The 16,001-nt window shown below is 45.9% G+C and overlaps 1 protein-coding gene across 1 annotated transcript in view; it reads left to right on the top strand.

The window, feature by feature from the left end:
* Window positions 1-241: 241 nt before the first annotated feature.
* Window positions 242-16,001, top strand: part of LOC126417097 (inter-alpha-trypsin inhibitor heavy chain H4-like) — a 138,801-nt gene continuing 123,041 nt past the window's right edge. The window contains exon 1 of the mRNA XM_050084994.1: window positions 242-352. Within this exon, the coding sequence (XP_049940951.1) occupies window positions 242-352 (111 nt within the window). The remainder of the gene's footprint in view (window positions 353-16,001) is intronic.

Here is a 16,001-nt window from a genome sequence, read left to right as displayed (position 1 = left end):
CTAGGTGCTCCAATCCCAAGTGGGCTGTGTGGCTTGACGACCTGCATTGGCCGCCTAACGGGAACTCGCAACGAGTGCGACTCCGGAGGAAGCGGGCGAGTCGACGGTCGCGGCCGAGAGCGCCGACACTGACCTACAGCTGGCGCGTGTCGGAGAGCGGCTGGTGGCGTGGGGCACTGGAGGGGCAGCCTGGAGGGAGCGGATTAAGCGGGCAGAGACGGCCAGGCAGTCAGCACTCGGCATGGGCAACGGCAGGAGGTGCCTGGTGGTAGCGGTCGCCGCCCTACTCGCGCTGGTGGCGACAGCGCGCTCCGAGGAGCAGACGCTCAGCGCGGAAACCACTGACGCACAGGTACGGCCACTAGCACGCACATCGAGGGAGGCTGTGAGAAAGGCGCGGATCCAGGGTACGGATCTGGTGGCGGATCACCGCACCGGATCTCAGAGCGTTACTGCCCCCCCCCTCCCCCGCGGCCACAGCCACTCGAAAAATACACTGAAGTCATGGGATACCACCTCTACATCTACCTGATTACTCTGCTACTCTGCTGTTCACAATAAAGTGCCTGGCAGAGGGTTCAATGAACCATCTTCATGCTGTCTCTCTAATAAAGTTCCTGGCAGAGGGTTCAATGAACCATCTTCGTGCTGTCTCTCTACCGTTCCACTCTCAAACGGCATGCGGGAAAAACGAGCAATTAAATTTTTCTGCGCGAGTCCTGATTTCTCTTATTTTAGCGTGTTGATCGTCTCTCCCTATGTAGGTGGATGCCAACAGAACGTTTTCGCGATCGGAGGAGAAAACTGGTGATTGAAATTTCATGAGATCCCGTCGCAGCGAAAAACGCCTTTGTTTTAATGATTGCCCCTTCAATTCACGTATCATGTCTGTGACACTATCCCCCCTATTTCGCGATAATACAAAACGAGCTGCCCTTCTTTGTACTTTTTCGATCTCATCCGTCAGTCCCACCTGATGCGGATCCCACACCACACAGCAATACTCTAGACAGGCGGACAAGCGTAGTGTAAGAGGTCTCTTTGGTAGACCTGTTGCACCCTCCAAGTGTTCTCCCAATGAATCGCAGTCTTTGGTTTGCTCTGCCCACAATATTATCTATGTGATCGTTCCAATTTAGGTTATTTGTAATTGTAATCCCTAAGTATTTAGTTGAATTTACAGCCCTCAGAGTTGTGTGGCATACTGCGTAATCGAAATGTAGCTGATTTCTTTTAGTACTTGTGTGAATAGCTTCACACTTTTCTTTATTCAAGGTCAATTGCCATTTTTCGCATCATACAGATATCTTATCTAAATCATTTTGCAAGTCGTTTTGATCATCTGATGACTTTACAAGACGCTAAATGACAGCATCATCTCCAAGCAATCTAACCCGGCTACTCAGATTGTCTCCTATGTCGTTAATATAGATCAGGAACAATAGAGGGCCTATGACACTTCCTTGGGGAAAGCCGGATATTACTTCTGTTTTACTCGATGACTTTCCGTCTATTACTACGAACTGTGACCTTCCTGACAGGAAATCACGAATCCAGTCGCACAACTGAGGCGATACTCCGTAGATACGCAGTTTGATTAGAAGACGCTTATAAGGAACGGCGTCGAAAGCCTTCTGGAAATCTAAAAATATGGAATCAATTTGACATCCCCTTATCACTTCATGAGTATAAAGAGCTAGTTGTGTTTCACAAGAACGATATTTTCTGAATACGTGCTGACTATATGTCAATAAATCGTTTTTTTTTCGAGGTACTTCATAATGTTCGAATACAGTATATGTTCCAAAACCTCACTGCAAATCGACGTTAGTGATACAGGCCTGTAATTCAGCGGATTACTCCTACTTCCCTTTTTGGGTATTGGTGTGACTTGAGCAATTTTCCAGTCTTTAGGTACGGATCTTTCTGTGGGCGAGTCGTTGTATATAATTGCTAAATATGGAGCTATTTTATCAGCATACTCTGAGAGGAACCTGACTGGTATACAATCTGGACCGGAGGCCTTGCCTTTATTAAGTGATTTAAGCTGCTTTGCTACACCGAGGATTTCTACTTCTATGTTTCTCATCTTGGCAGTTGTTCTTGATTGGAATTCAAGAATATTTACTTTGTCTTCTTTGGTGAAGGAGTTTTGGAAAACCGTGTTTAATAACTCTGCTTTAGTGGCACTGTCATCAGTGACTTTACCGTTGTTATCGCGCAGTGAAGGTATTGATTGCGTCTTGCCACTGGTGTGCTTTTATGTATAACCAGAATCTCTTTCGGTTTTCTGCCAGATTTCGAGACAGAATTTCGTTGCGGAAATTGTATCGGACGTCTTGCAGCAACACGATGTGGCACAGACTCAACAAGTTACTGGAGGTGAACTGCAGAAATATTGAGCCATGCTGCCTCTATAGCCGACCATAATTGCGAAAGTTGCTGGGGCAGTATGTTCTGCACGGACTGACCTCTCCATTACGTCCTATAAATGTTCAAAGAGATTTCTGCCGGGCGAACTGGGTGGCTAAATCTTTCGCTCGAATTGTTCAAACCAATCGCGATCAATTGTTGCTCAGTGACATGGCGAATTATCATCCGTAAAAATTGCATCGTTGTTTGGGAACATGCCGTTCATGAACGGCTGCAAATGGTCTGCAAGTAGCCGAACATACAGAGGATCCAGTCATTCCGTACAAACACAGCCCAAACAGTTATGGAGCCACCACTAGCTTGCACAGTGCCATGTTGACAACCTGGGTCTATGGTCGGCGCCAAACTCGAACCCTACCATCAGCTCTTACCACCTGAAATAGGGACTCATCCGACCAGGTCACGGTTTTCCAGTCGTCTAGGGTCCAACCTGATACAGTCAAGAGCCCAGGAGAAGCGCTGCAGGCGATATCGTACTGTTAGCAAAGACTGGGTTGTTTGGGGGAGGAGACCAGACAGCGAGGTCAACGGTCTCATCGGATTAGGTAAGTACGGGGAAGGAAGTCGGCCATGCCTTTGAAAGGAACCATCCCGGCATTTGCCTGGAGCGATTTAGGGAAATCACGGAATACCTAAATCAGGATGACCGGACGCGGGATTGAACCGTCGTCCTCCCGAATGCGAATCCAGTGTGCTAGCCACTGCGCCACCTCGCTCGGTCCTTAGCAAAGCCATTCGCGTCGGCCGTCTGTTGCCATAGCCCATTAACGCCAAATTTCGCCGCACTGTCCTAAAGGGTACGCTCGTCGTACGCCCCACATTGATTTCTGTTGTTATGTCACGGAGTGTTGCTTGTCTTAGCACTGACAACTCTACGCAAACGCAGCTTCTCTCAGTCGGTAAGTGGCCGTTGTCGGCCACTGCATTGTCCGTGGTGAGAGGTAATGCCTGAAATTTGGTATTCTCGGAACACTCTTTAACCTGTGGGTACCGGAATCTTAAATTTCCTAACGGTTTCCGAAATCGAATGTTCCATGTGTCTGGCTCCAACTCCATCCTGCGTTCCAAGTCTGGAAATTCCCGCCGTGCGGCAATAATGAGTTCGGAAATCTTTTCACAGGAATCACTTGAGCAAAAATGGCAGCTCCGCCAATACGCTGCCCTTTTGTGCCTTGTGTACGCAATGCTACCGTCATCGTATGTGCATATCACTAGCCTATGACTTGTCACCTCAGCGTATTTGCAGTCACCTACAGTTTTGACGTGCCACTGAGACCTACGATTTTAATAACAATAAAATATATAAAATGTTGTAATACTGAATAATAATTTGTTTATATCACTACTTTGTACATCACTTTAGCATTTGCATTCCTCTGAAAATATGAGCGTGGGCGTCATGCATTTAATGTAAGAACTACAATACAGTACTATGCAAAAGTTAAGGACGAAAGTAGCTTTTGCATCATCTGTCACTGCGAAGTAACATAGCTTGATGAAACTTGGAACATACATAGAAGGAACTGCTACGGTTTAGTACAGTAGATAACTGGAAGAAGTACATAATAAGGCGATTATAAATGTAAATGGAAGGGGACCAGACACCATGCATTCAAATAACAAATATAAATGACACTTTTATTCGATCACACTTATTACACTGAAGTCACAGCAATTTATGGTGGTCCCCAGGACATAACAAAAGTCGAGAGATGGTTCTTAATAGATTGTGTGACCACCACGGACGGCAATACATGCTCTGCAATGTGCTCCCGTACTGGCCACAAGCTTAGTAAGAAGTTCTTGTGATATGTCCTTTTCCTCCACCAGCGCGCTTCACAACGGCTGGATGGCCGTTGCTACATGTGGACGTGCTACAATGTGTCTCCATAACACATCCCAAAGTCGAGAGATCGGACACGCCAGTCCATTCACCGAATATCCTCTCGTTCCAAGAGCTTCTCCACCAGCACTGTTCGATACGGTCGCGTATTGTCACCTAGAAAAATGAAGACAGGATCGAATGCATCCCTGAAAAGACCTAAATGGGGAATGTATACAGTTGACCAGTGAGTGTACCGTGTTTAAAGATTTGGAGGTCAGTACGCCCATGCAACACTATGCCTCTCCACACCATAACATCTGGATCACCAAAACGAACATTTCAACCATGTTGTACTTACCCTCATATGGTGAGACGTAGAAACACGTAATGTACTCAGGAACATCGTCGATTATTAGAACTTTGCAGGTGAAGCAGCTTTTGGAGCATGAGAATATTTGGTGAACAGATTGGGGTGCCCTTTCCACCCACTCAAATTCAATCGAGCACGTGTGGGATGCTTTGAGAAGAAGTATTGGGTTAGGTTAGGTTAGGTTAGGATAGGTTGGTTAGGTTAGGTTAGTAGCACGTACATGTGCACCAACGACCGTCACCAGTTGTCAACCGTGCTGTTGGGAGGAATGGCACGCTCTACCACAAGAGTTTCTTACCAACATTCTGGCTAGCATGAGAGCATGTTGCAGAGCATGCATTCCTGTCCGTGGTGATCACTCATCCTATTAAAAATCATGTTCTGTGTTTTGTAATGTGGAGGACACCATGATGAATCGCGATGTCTTCAGTGTGATTATTGTCTTTGAGTAAAAGTATCATTTCTGCTCGTCTCTTTGCGTATTTCCTTCAGTAACTTTGTGTACTATACCGTAGCAGTTTTTTCCACGTATTGTCACAGTTGATGGGGCCAGCTTCGCACCTGGTGGCCGGTCTTGACGACGTCATATCGTACTTGCGATGCTGCGGCTTGCAGGGGCAGTAGCGGCTGCCCGCCTGATGGTGCCCAAAGGGTTGCCGATCTATTAGGCGAGAGCCTCCGGCGTGGCGAGTTTCCTTGCAGCCCAGTAACGAGGTGTGAAATCTGAAAATTGATATGTGTAAAAATATATACGCTTCTACGGAAATGTAGTTGTTTGGGGGGAAGGGAGGGGATGGGGGTCACCCCCTCCCCTCTTGGATGCGCGCCTGCCATGTGATCGTCAGTTTTGCAGACATTAGGGTCCAAGTTGACGCGTTACTTGACTTCTGATTGGCATTCGATAAAGAGACACACTGTTGTTCAGTGAACAAAGTACCAGCGTTCCCAATGGCCTTCCCGATTTGCCTTTGGGCTCAGGGCCTTCTACCGGGTGGAGCACAGCACGTCGCTTAGAACAGCGTATATAGAAATAGCTTCATGTGTGCCCCAGAAACGTGTGTTGCAACCTTTGCTGTTCATGGCCTGACAGACAATATTAACAGTAACCTTAGGTTTTTCGCAGATTATCCAGCTATCTGTAGCAAAATACTAACAGAAAAAAGGTATATAGGTATTCAGACAGACCTTACTGTGCGGCTGGTCCCGGCGGAGGTTCGAGTCCTCCCTCGGGCATGGGTGTGTGTGTTTGTGCTTAGGATAATTTAGATAAAGTAGTGTGTAAGCTTAGGGACTGATGACCTTAGCAGTTAAGTCCCATAAGATTTGACACACATTTGAACTTTTTGAACAGACCTTGATATGATTTCAGTGTGGTGCAAGAACTGACAACACGTTTTAAAGTATTCAAAAATGTAAAGTTACGTACTTCAAAAAACAAAAAAAATGAAGTATTTTATGCCTACAATATCATTAAATCCCTATTAGAGTAGGTGAACTCCTACAAATACGTAGGTGTAACAGTTTGTGGGGGTATGAACTCAACCGATCACGTGCGCTCAGTTATAGGTAAAGCAGATGGCAGACTTCGATTATCGTCATGACACTGGCAAAATGCGATATGTCTACAAATAAGATTGCTTATAAAATATTCATGCTACCAATTCTTCATTATTGTTCAAGTATTTGGGATCTGTACCAAATGGAATACTGGACAAATGGATACTGGACAGATGCAAAGAAGGGCAGCACGAATTTTCACCCATAGAGAGCGTCAGGGAGATGCCCAAAAACTTGAACTGGCAGAAATTTGAAACTGCATAACGAAAGCCTATTTAATAAGTTTCAAGGAGGAATTTAGGAGTACACTACAGTCTCCTATGTGCTGCTGTCGTAGGGACTGCAAAGCAAGATTCGACTAATTATTGCTCACTCACAGGTGTAAGCAATGATTTTTCCCGCATTCCGTTTGCGAGCCGAATAGGAAGAAGACATAATGAACATTACAACGGGCAAGACAGTGTTCCATGGACTTCGTATTGCTTCGCAGAGTACTGATCCAGATGCAAATGTGGATGCCTGGTGTTCCCTCAGATCCAGAGCATCGTAGACAACGGCGGCCAGGTTGATGCCGTGTTGCTTGTCTTTCGCAAGGCATTCCCTACTATCCTGGGCTAGAATGAAATTTTCATTCTGCAGCGGAGTGAGAGCTGATATGAAACTTCCCGGCAGATTAAAACTGTGTGCTGATCCGAGACTCGAAATCGGGACGAGGGAAGCTGCGAGGACGGGTCGTGAGACGTGCTTGAGTAGCTCATTCGGCAGAACGTTTTCCCGCGAAAGGCAAAGGTTCAGAGTTCCAGTCTCGGTTCGACACACATTTTAAATCTGCCAGGTAGTTTCATATCAGTGCACACTCCACTGCAGCTTGAAAATTCATTCTGGGAACATCCCCCTGGCTGTAGCTAAGCCATGTCTCCGCAATATCCTTTCTTACAGGAGTGTAGTCCCACAAGTTCCGCTGGGGAACTTCTGTGAAGTTTGGAAGGTGTGAAATGAGGTACTGTAGGGAGTAAAACTGTAAGGACGGGTATGAGTCGTGCTTGGGTAGCTCAGTTGGTAGAGCATTTGTACACGAAAGCAAAGGTCCCGAGTTCGAGCCTCGGTTCGTCCTAGAGTTTTAATCTGCCAGGAAGTTTCAGTTCTAGTCTGTCATTTGATGAATAGAGCACCAGCTTCCCCAGTATCGTTCCAGGTTTGTTACTAGATTCAGGACTTCTTAGCAGATGAGACTCGCCACCTCGTTCTTAACGGGACGAAATAGACAAATTTAAAAGTAACTTTGTTTGTTCCACAAAGGAGTGCTAGAGGGACATTACTGTTTAAATATATACAAATACATTGACGGAAAAAAAGTCGCATCCAGTGACGCCTATGGGCTGAGGATGACACGGCGGCCGGTCGGTGCCATTGGGCCTTCATGGTCTGTTCGGGAAGAGTTTAGTTTAGTTTAGTTTTTTAAAACAAATAAAATGGTATTTGTAATAAGATAAAATGAAAAGGAACTCACTTATTCGCGTTTAATAAGTTAGCTTCGTAAAAATGTGTCCCTGAAGCTGGGGAATCCATGATGCCCTTTTGTCTATTATAGTTAAAAAGTCTCTTTTATCTTAAAATATTCCACAAATAGAATGTTTTAGTACAAAATCAGTATGCAATGTCAGAATGCGGGTAAAAAAATCTTTCTAACGATACCTCTTTCGTACCTGTACGATTAGTATGTGTTGAGAAAAGTGGATGTTGACCTGATAAATAATACGTTGACTGTTGTGAATCTGTTAGTCACAGTAACCTGTTACACAGTATTCGTTCTTCAGCGTGTAAATGGCCTGGGAGACTAAAAACGCATACGGCTGGGCACAGTATTACCAAACACAGACATATGGACCGGAATATTTATAGGGCCGAGTGCATAGATGCACATACTGGTTTCCCCTTGGGGCGTATTCATTTGAGGCTGCAAGTACCAGCTATTGATTGATCCCAGAATTCGACCTGCAATTGTTCATTAATTAGCTACAGAATGAAGGTAGGAGATGAGGTACTGGCGGAAATAAGGCCATGAGTCGTTCGCGGCTTTAGTCGGAGTCACAAACTACGAGTTTAGGCTTATTCTGCGCGCGTAACGTCACGCAGTTCCGACAGCCAGTGAGCGTTAAGTAGTGTCCTGAGAGATCTGCCATGAACGTAGTTGCCAGTGCGAGAATTAAAAGTGATCGCAGCGAGTTATTCACTGAATTTTTAGCCCATTTGTTGCGATTCGTAGTGGGGGATGATGGTGGTAAGCGACAAAAATTTACAGAATCAAGCGAGGGACATAACTTGCAAGATACACGCTCTCATGCAGCGCAAAGCTCCTTCATGCGTTTACCGTAAATGTTGCTTGGAACTGGCAACACTCGACCCGAGTGGACCGCAATCGTTGGTGAATCAGACTGCAGGTCAGTCGGTAGAGTACTTGCCTGCAAAAGGCAAAGGTCGTAGTTTCGAGTCCCAGTCCAGTAGACTTTTAATCTGCCAAGAAGTTCCGGATTAGTTACAGGTTGCGGGAGCATGCACAGACTTGCTTTCTCACAATTATTTTCTGCCATAGTGGCTATGTTTGTGAACCGTGACTGTATGGGATAATTATTTATTTCTAGTTTCTTTTTTATTTTATGTTTAATCTAACATAATGCAGCGCGTTTCGAACATGTTCAGTTCATCTTCAGGCGTTTATACATACATACAGAGAAATGTAACTTAAAGTTAAACAGTCTTAATCTAGATTAATCTAGAACTCTTTGTCCATTGTTTGTTACTGTAGCGGCTGGTGTGGCATTTGGGCGGAAGGAGGGGGGCAGTGTATGGATAGAAATCGAAATCAGTGATGTCTCCTGCTGGTTTTCTTCCTTGTGGTTGACTATGCATGATATCACAGCCTGTATAGGATGCAGATAGATTTTCATGACTTATGTGTTCCGAAAACAGTGTGAAAGGCTTTTATGACAGTTCATCACTTACGATTTCGTCATCTTGCTGCTTCACTTGCATCACTGGTGTAATGGCGGGGCTGTTGATTGACATTACACTATTGCACATTATGTTTTGTCACTGATTGCCACTGTACAAATTGCTTCGATGTTATACACACAACACAGGATGACAAAGTATAATGTGCAATAGTGTAATGTCACTCAACAGCTCCACCATTACACCAATGATGCAACTGAAGCAGCAAGATGACGAAACCGTAAGTGATGAACTGTCTTAAAAGCCTTTCACACTATTTTCGTAACACATAACTCATGAAAATCTATCTGCTGCCTTCACAGGCTGTGATATCATGCATAGGCAACCACAAGAAAGAAAACCAGCAGAAGACATCACTGATTTCGATTTCTAGCAATACACTGCTCCCCTCCTACCGCCCAAATGCTACACCAGCCGCTACAGTAACAAATAATGGACAAAGAGTTCTAGATTAATCTAGATTAAGACTGTTTAACTTTAAGTAACATTTCTTTGTATGTATGTATAAACGGCTGAAGATGGACAGAACATGTTCGAAACGCGTTGCATTATGTTAGATTAAACATAAAATAAAAAGTGACTGGTAGCAGAAACTAGAAATAAATAATTGCTTGATCACACTGTATAAGTAAGCCCAACAAGTCGTACAGTTTCCGAAATGCTCGTGCCGAGCCTCCGGGCCATCAAAATCTGCCTTCGGTCAAACGCAGATAGATCACGCGCCTTCCCCATTCTACACAAGGACAGCACGCTGACTTATACTACATGCACCGTGTATGTGTCTGACTAGCAATCATTCCTCGCCAGGCTATCGCCTGGACACGTTTATGTCGACAGTAGGTCGGTGGTCATAATTTTCTGGCAGATCAGTGTGTGGTGTCACCGCCAGACACCACACTTGCTAGGTGGTAGCTTAAATCGGCCGCGGTCCATTTAGTACATGTCGGACCCGCGTGTCGCCACTGTGTGATCGCAGACCGAGCGCCACCACAAGGCAGGTCTCGAGATACGGAATAGCACTCGCCCAGTTGTACGACGACTTTGCTAGCGACTACACTTACGAAGCCTTTCTCTCATTTGCCGAGAGACAGTTAGAATAGCCTTCAGCTAAGTCCATGGCTACGACCTAGCAAGGCGCCATTAACCGTATCTGAAGAGTCTTATTTGTATTATCAACAGCGATGTACCACAACATGGAATAAAGTTAAGTATTTGAGGAGCTGCATACTTTTCTTATTAGAATTCACTACTTCTCCTGTTCCAGAATTCACGCCCGTCTGCGTTAGATAGCGTTCATTTAGGCCGCCTCTATCTACAAGGTGTTGGCACATTTACCAACACATCACAGTGTAAGTCTCAACTCGAATGATCACAGTATTACGACAAGGTCCATGTTTGTTGGTTCGGTAACCGTCACGACGTGGCTGGTTGTTACCTCGAAGACACGACACACTAATGCCGAAATTCTGCGTTTCACAATAACTCATCGATAATAAAACTTCAGAAACTAATTTAAAACACACATATTTGGTATTGAAGTCCTTAACCGTTATCAAATGCAGCAGTTTTCACAGGCCACGTCTCCATCCTTACACGAGGCGTCCGCCACCAAGGATCACGCTTGACACACTTACATGATTACGATCCGCGTTCTCGAATGAGGCGATATCGATACTGCAGCAGGGCGGGCGGAGATATTAGAGTATGGCTATAAGCTTTTTGTGCTTACGTTGTCTTTAGATTCATTAAGCATTAAACATCGACCGCGCACAAACTGCAGCGGTCTAGTGATAAATGAGCTTGATTGGTGGTAGAACAGACACATTTCCGTATTTGATTCGTTTTTACCTCCTCTGCACTCATTGTGACGGAGACGTACCTGAATGACAACCAATACATCTACATCTACATCATACTCGCAAACCATCTAATGGTGCGTGGCGGAGGGTACTTTCGGTACCACTATCTGATCCCTCCAACCCTGTACCACTCTCGAATACTGCGTGTGAAGAATGATTGTCGGTAAGCCCCTGTATTGGCTCTAATTTCTCGAATTTTCTCCCCGTGGTCAATACGCGAGATGTATGTGGGGGTAAGTAATATGTCGGAACGTAGGAGACGAGGTACTGGCAGAATTGAAGCTGTGGTGACGGGTCGTGGGTCGTGCTTGGGTAGCTCAGGTGGTAGAGCACCTGCCCGCGAAAGGCAAAGGTCCCGAGTTGGAGTCTCAGTCCGGCACACACTTATAATCTGCCAGGAAATTTCATAACAGCGCACACTCCGCTGCAGAGTGAAAATCTCATTCAAGTAATATGTTGTCCGACTCCTCCTGAAAAGCACTGTCCCGAAACTGCAATAGTAAATCTCTCTGCGATGCACAACGCCTCTCTTGTAACGTCTACCAGGGGAGATTGTTTAGCAGCTCCGTAACGCCCTCTCGCCCGCTCAACGATGTGTTCTTAGTTGGATCTTCTCTATCACCTCTATCAGTTCTACCAGATAGGGATCCCACATAGATGAACAATAGTCAGGAATCGGGCGAACAAGCGCCTTATATGCCACTTCTTTCGTGGATGAGTTACTTTCCTTAAGATTCTTTCGATTAATCTGAGTCTGGTGTCCACTTCTTCCACTATCTGTTTTATATGGTCATTCCACTTAGGGTCGCTCTGGATAGTTACGCCTAGATATTTTACGGCAGACGCTGTCTCCAGCTGTTTGTCATCAATAGTGTAGCTGTGCAGTAGTGGATTTCTTTTCCTACGTATGCGCAGTATGTTACATTTATTTACGTTCAGGGTAAACTGCCAGAGTCTGCACCATTCATCAATTCTCTGCACGTCGTTCTGCAAATTCTTACTATCTTCTGGCGTTGCTACTTTGGTATAGATAACCGCATCATCGGCGAATAATCTTAAAGAGCATCTGACGCTTACTACCCTGAAACTTCCTAGGAGATTAAAACTGTGTGATGGTCCTAGACACGAACCCAGATCTTTGTCTTTCCAGGGCAATGCTCTTACTGACTGAGCCATTAGGTACAAATCACGACCCGCTCTCAGAGCTCCATTCTTTCTGAAATCTCTCTTCCACTTTCCAAACTTCACATAAGTGCTCCTGAATTCCATGCGGGTCTAGCCTCCTGGAAGGATATGAGCCACAGTCTACGAGATTGTTTCTAGAATGAATTTCCACTATGCACTATGCAACGGCATTGCCACAGTGGTAATACCAGTTCCTGTCAGATCACCGAAGTTAAGTGCTGTCGAGCTGGGCTAGTACTTGGATGGGTGACCATCCGGTCTGCCGAGCGCCGTTGGCAAGCGGGGTGCACTCAACCCTTGTGAGGCAAAGTGTGGAGATACTTGATTGAGAAGTGGCGACTCATGTCTCGTAAACTGCCATACGGTCGGGAGAGCTGTGTGCTGACCACATGTCCCCCCCCCCCCCACCCCCCACCCCTATCCGCATCCAGTGAAATGATCGTATGGCATAGTTAGCCGGGAGGTCCCATTCGGGTTCGGCCGCCAAGTACATGTCTTATTTCAGTCGGCGCCACATTGGGCGACTTGTGGCTGATAATGAGGATGAAATGATGCTGAGGACAACACAACAACTAGTCCACGAGCGGAGAATATCTCCAACCCGGCCGGGAATCGAACCCGAGCCCGCTGCATGGGAGGCGAGCACGTTACCACCCTGCCAAGCAGGCGGATTCCGCATTCAGTGGCATCCAGTGACACCTGTGGGCTGAGGATGACATGGCGGCCAGTCGGTACCGTTCGGCCTTCGTGGGCTGTTCGGGCGGAGTTCAGTTTAGTTTTAGCAGAGTGTATATAAGAGTGTGTGAGGGAGTGGCATGAGTCGTATGTAAATAGCTCAAAGCGTTTTCCTGGAAAAGACAATGTTCCAGGTTCAAGTCCTGGTCCATTGCGCAGTAGTTTGCCTGGAAGTTTTAAATTAGCGCACACGCCGCTTCAGAGTGAAAGATTCATTCTGGAAACCTGTGTCATGTTTTAATATAAATTACATGCGTATGGTAATTATTTTGCATCAGATGATGTTGCTGTGGGATATATGAGAAAACTAATCAGGTTTCCAATATTAGTGTTTCATTTTGAATACAAGTTAGAAAGTTTAGCATTCGTGCTAAATGTGAGTCACCCATCAATTATGCGTTGCAACCGTCTGCTGAACAACCTACCATCAAAATGATGACAGGGAGGCAGCCTCGATGCCACTTAATACGATAGCTTTATGTCGTCGATGATGGACTGTAGTTTGGAATCCGCGACTTTACATGACATTAAAGATAAATGAAAGAACTACGTCTGTAAGTCATTTTTATTTTCCCCCACGACGCGTTTCGAGTGCTTATACCCTCATCTTCAGGTCGTTCAGTGGATTACTTTACATTTTTATTTGCTGGGTGTAGCCAGTTGTCTTTTTTGAGTTCCATTTCACTACCAAAACAAAACCGAACAAACACCCTCCGAACAGTCCATGAAGGCCCAACGGTACCGACCGGCCACCGTGTCATCCACAGCCCTTAGGCGTGGATGCGGATACGGAGGGGCGAGTGGTCAGCATACAACTCTCCGGCTGTTGTCAGTTTTCGTGACTGGTGTCGCTACTCGTCAGTCAAGTAGCTCCTCAGTTGGTCTCACAAGGGCTGAGTGCACCCCAATATCCAACAGCAATCGGCAGACCTGGACGGTCACCCATCCAAGTGTTAGCCAATCGCGACAGCGCTTAACTTCGGTGATCTGACGGGAATTGGGGTTACCACTACGACAAGGCCGTTGGCCCATTTCACTACCAATAAGCTATAATCAGTACCTGTCAACGTAATATGGCACTGAAATGTTAAAGAATGATAAATCTGCTTTCAGGATGTTACAACAGAAAGGACCCTAAATATATATTCTTGTCTTTGAATGACACACAAAGACGAAACAGCAATATCTACAGTCCAGAGATTATATCACCTAGCTCATAGGCCCGTTTTTCACAGACAGAACACAGAACGCGCACAAGTTCGCAGCCTCCTAACAGACCACCTTCCAAGGACGCTAGTGGACGTTCCTTTGTAGATTAGGAGGCACCTGACGTACCAACATGATGGCTGCCCAGCCCAAGTGCACGAAGTGCTACAGCATGGCTTCATGAATTGTTTCCAGATCTTTGGATTGTACTCAGATGACTTGTACCTTGGCCGGCCCGTTCCCCGGATTTGGCGGCTGTAGACTTTGTTCTGTGGGGAAATCTGAAAGACGCTGTCTACAAGGACGTAGCAACTACACCTGGTGATACGCAACGGCGTATTACTGCAGGCTGCTCGTAAATTTCCGCGGAAATGCTAGCACATGTGCAGCAGTCGTTCCACACCAGACTGGAAGCGTGTATTGCCGCTGGCGGTGGTCATTTTGAACAAAACCTGTGATGGTCACTTGTCTCGTTACTGGTCAGAATACACATAACTACGAGGTGCATTCAAGTTCTAAAGCCTTCGATTTTTTTTCTAATTAACTACTCACTCGAAATCGATGAAACTGGCGTTACTTCTCGACGTAATCGCCCTGCAGACGTACACATTTTTCACAACGCTGACGCCATGATTCCATGGCAGCGGCGAAGGCTTCTTTAGGAGTCTGTTTTGACCACTGGAAAATCGCTGAGGCAATAGCAGCACGGCTGGTGAATGTGCGGCCACAGAGAGTGTCTTCCATTGTTGGAAAATGCCAAAAGTCACTAGGAGCCAGGTCAGGTGAGTAGGGAGCATGAGGAATCACTTCAAAGTTGTTATCACGAAGAAACTGTTGCGTAACGTTAGCTCGATGTACGGGTGCGTTGTCTTGGTGAAACAGCACACGCACAGCCCTTCCCGGACGTTTTTGTTGCAGTGCAGGAAGGAATTTGTTCTTCAAAACATTTTAGTAGGATGCACCTGTTACCGTAGTGCCCTTTGGAACGCAATGGGTAAGGATTACGCCCTCGCTGTCCCAGAACATGGACACCATCATTTTTTCAGCACTGGCGGTTACCCGAAATTTTTTTGGTGGCGGTGAATCTGTGTGCTTCCACTGAGCTGACTGGCACTTTGTTTCTGGATTGAAAAATGGCATCCACGTCTCGTCCATTGTCACAACCGACGAAAAGAAAGTCCCATTCGTGCTGTCGTTGCGCGTCAACATTGCTTGGCAACATGCCACAAGGGCAGCTGTGTGGTCGTCTGTCAGCATTCGTGGCACCCTCCTGGATGACACTTTTCGCGTTTTCAGTTCGTCATGCAGGATTGTGTGCACAGAACCCACAGAAAAGCCAACTCTGGAGGCGATCTGTTCAACAGTCATTCGGCGATCCCCCAAAACAATTCTCTCCACCTTCTCGATCATGTCGTCAGACCGGCTTGTGCGAGCCCGAGGTTGTTTCGGTTTGTTGTCACATGATGTTCTGCCTTCATTAAACTGTCGCACCAACGAACGCACTTTCCACACATCCATAACTCCATCACCACATGTCTCCTTCAACTGAAGATGAATTTCAATTGGTTTCACACACCACGCAAATTCAGAAAACGAATGATTGCACGCTATTCAAGTAAGGAAAACGTCGCCATTTTAAGTATTTAAAACAGTTCTCATTTTCGCCGCTGGCGGTAAAATTGCATCTGCCGTACGGTGCTGCCATCTCTGGGACGTATTGACAATGAACGCAGCCTCATTTTAAAACAATGCGCATGTTTCTATCTCTTTCCAGTCCGGAGAAAAAAAATCGGAGGCCTTAGAACTTGAATGCACCTCG

The sequence above is a fragment of the Schistocerca serialis genome, chromosome 1 (genome assembly GCF_023864345.2).
Source record: "Schistocerca serialis cubense isolate TAMUIC-IGC-003099 chromosome 1, iqSchSeri2.2, whole genome shotgun sequence".
Taxonomy (NCBI): domain Eukaryota; kingdom Metazoa; phylum Arthropoda; class Insecta; order Orthoptera; family Acrididae; genus Schistocerca; species Schistocerca serialis.
Note: the sequence above shows the minus strand (reverse complement) of the source record. Positions and strands in the feature narration are given on the sequence as shown.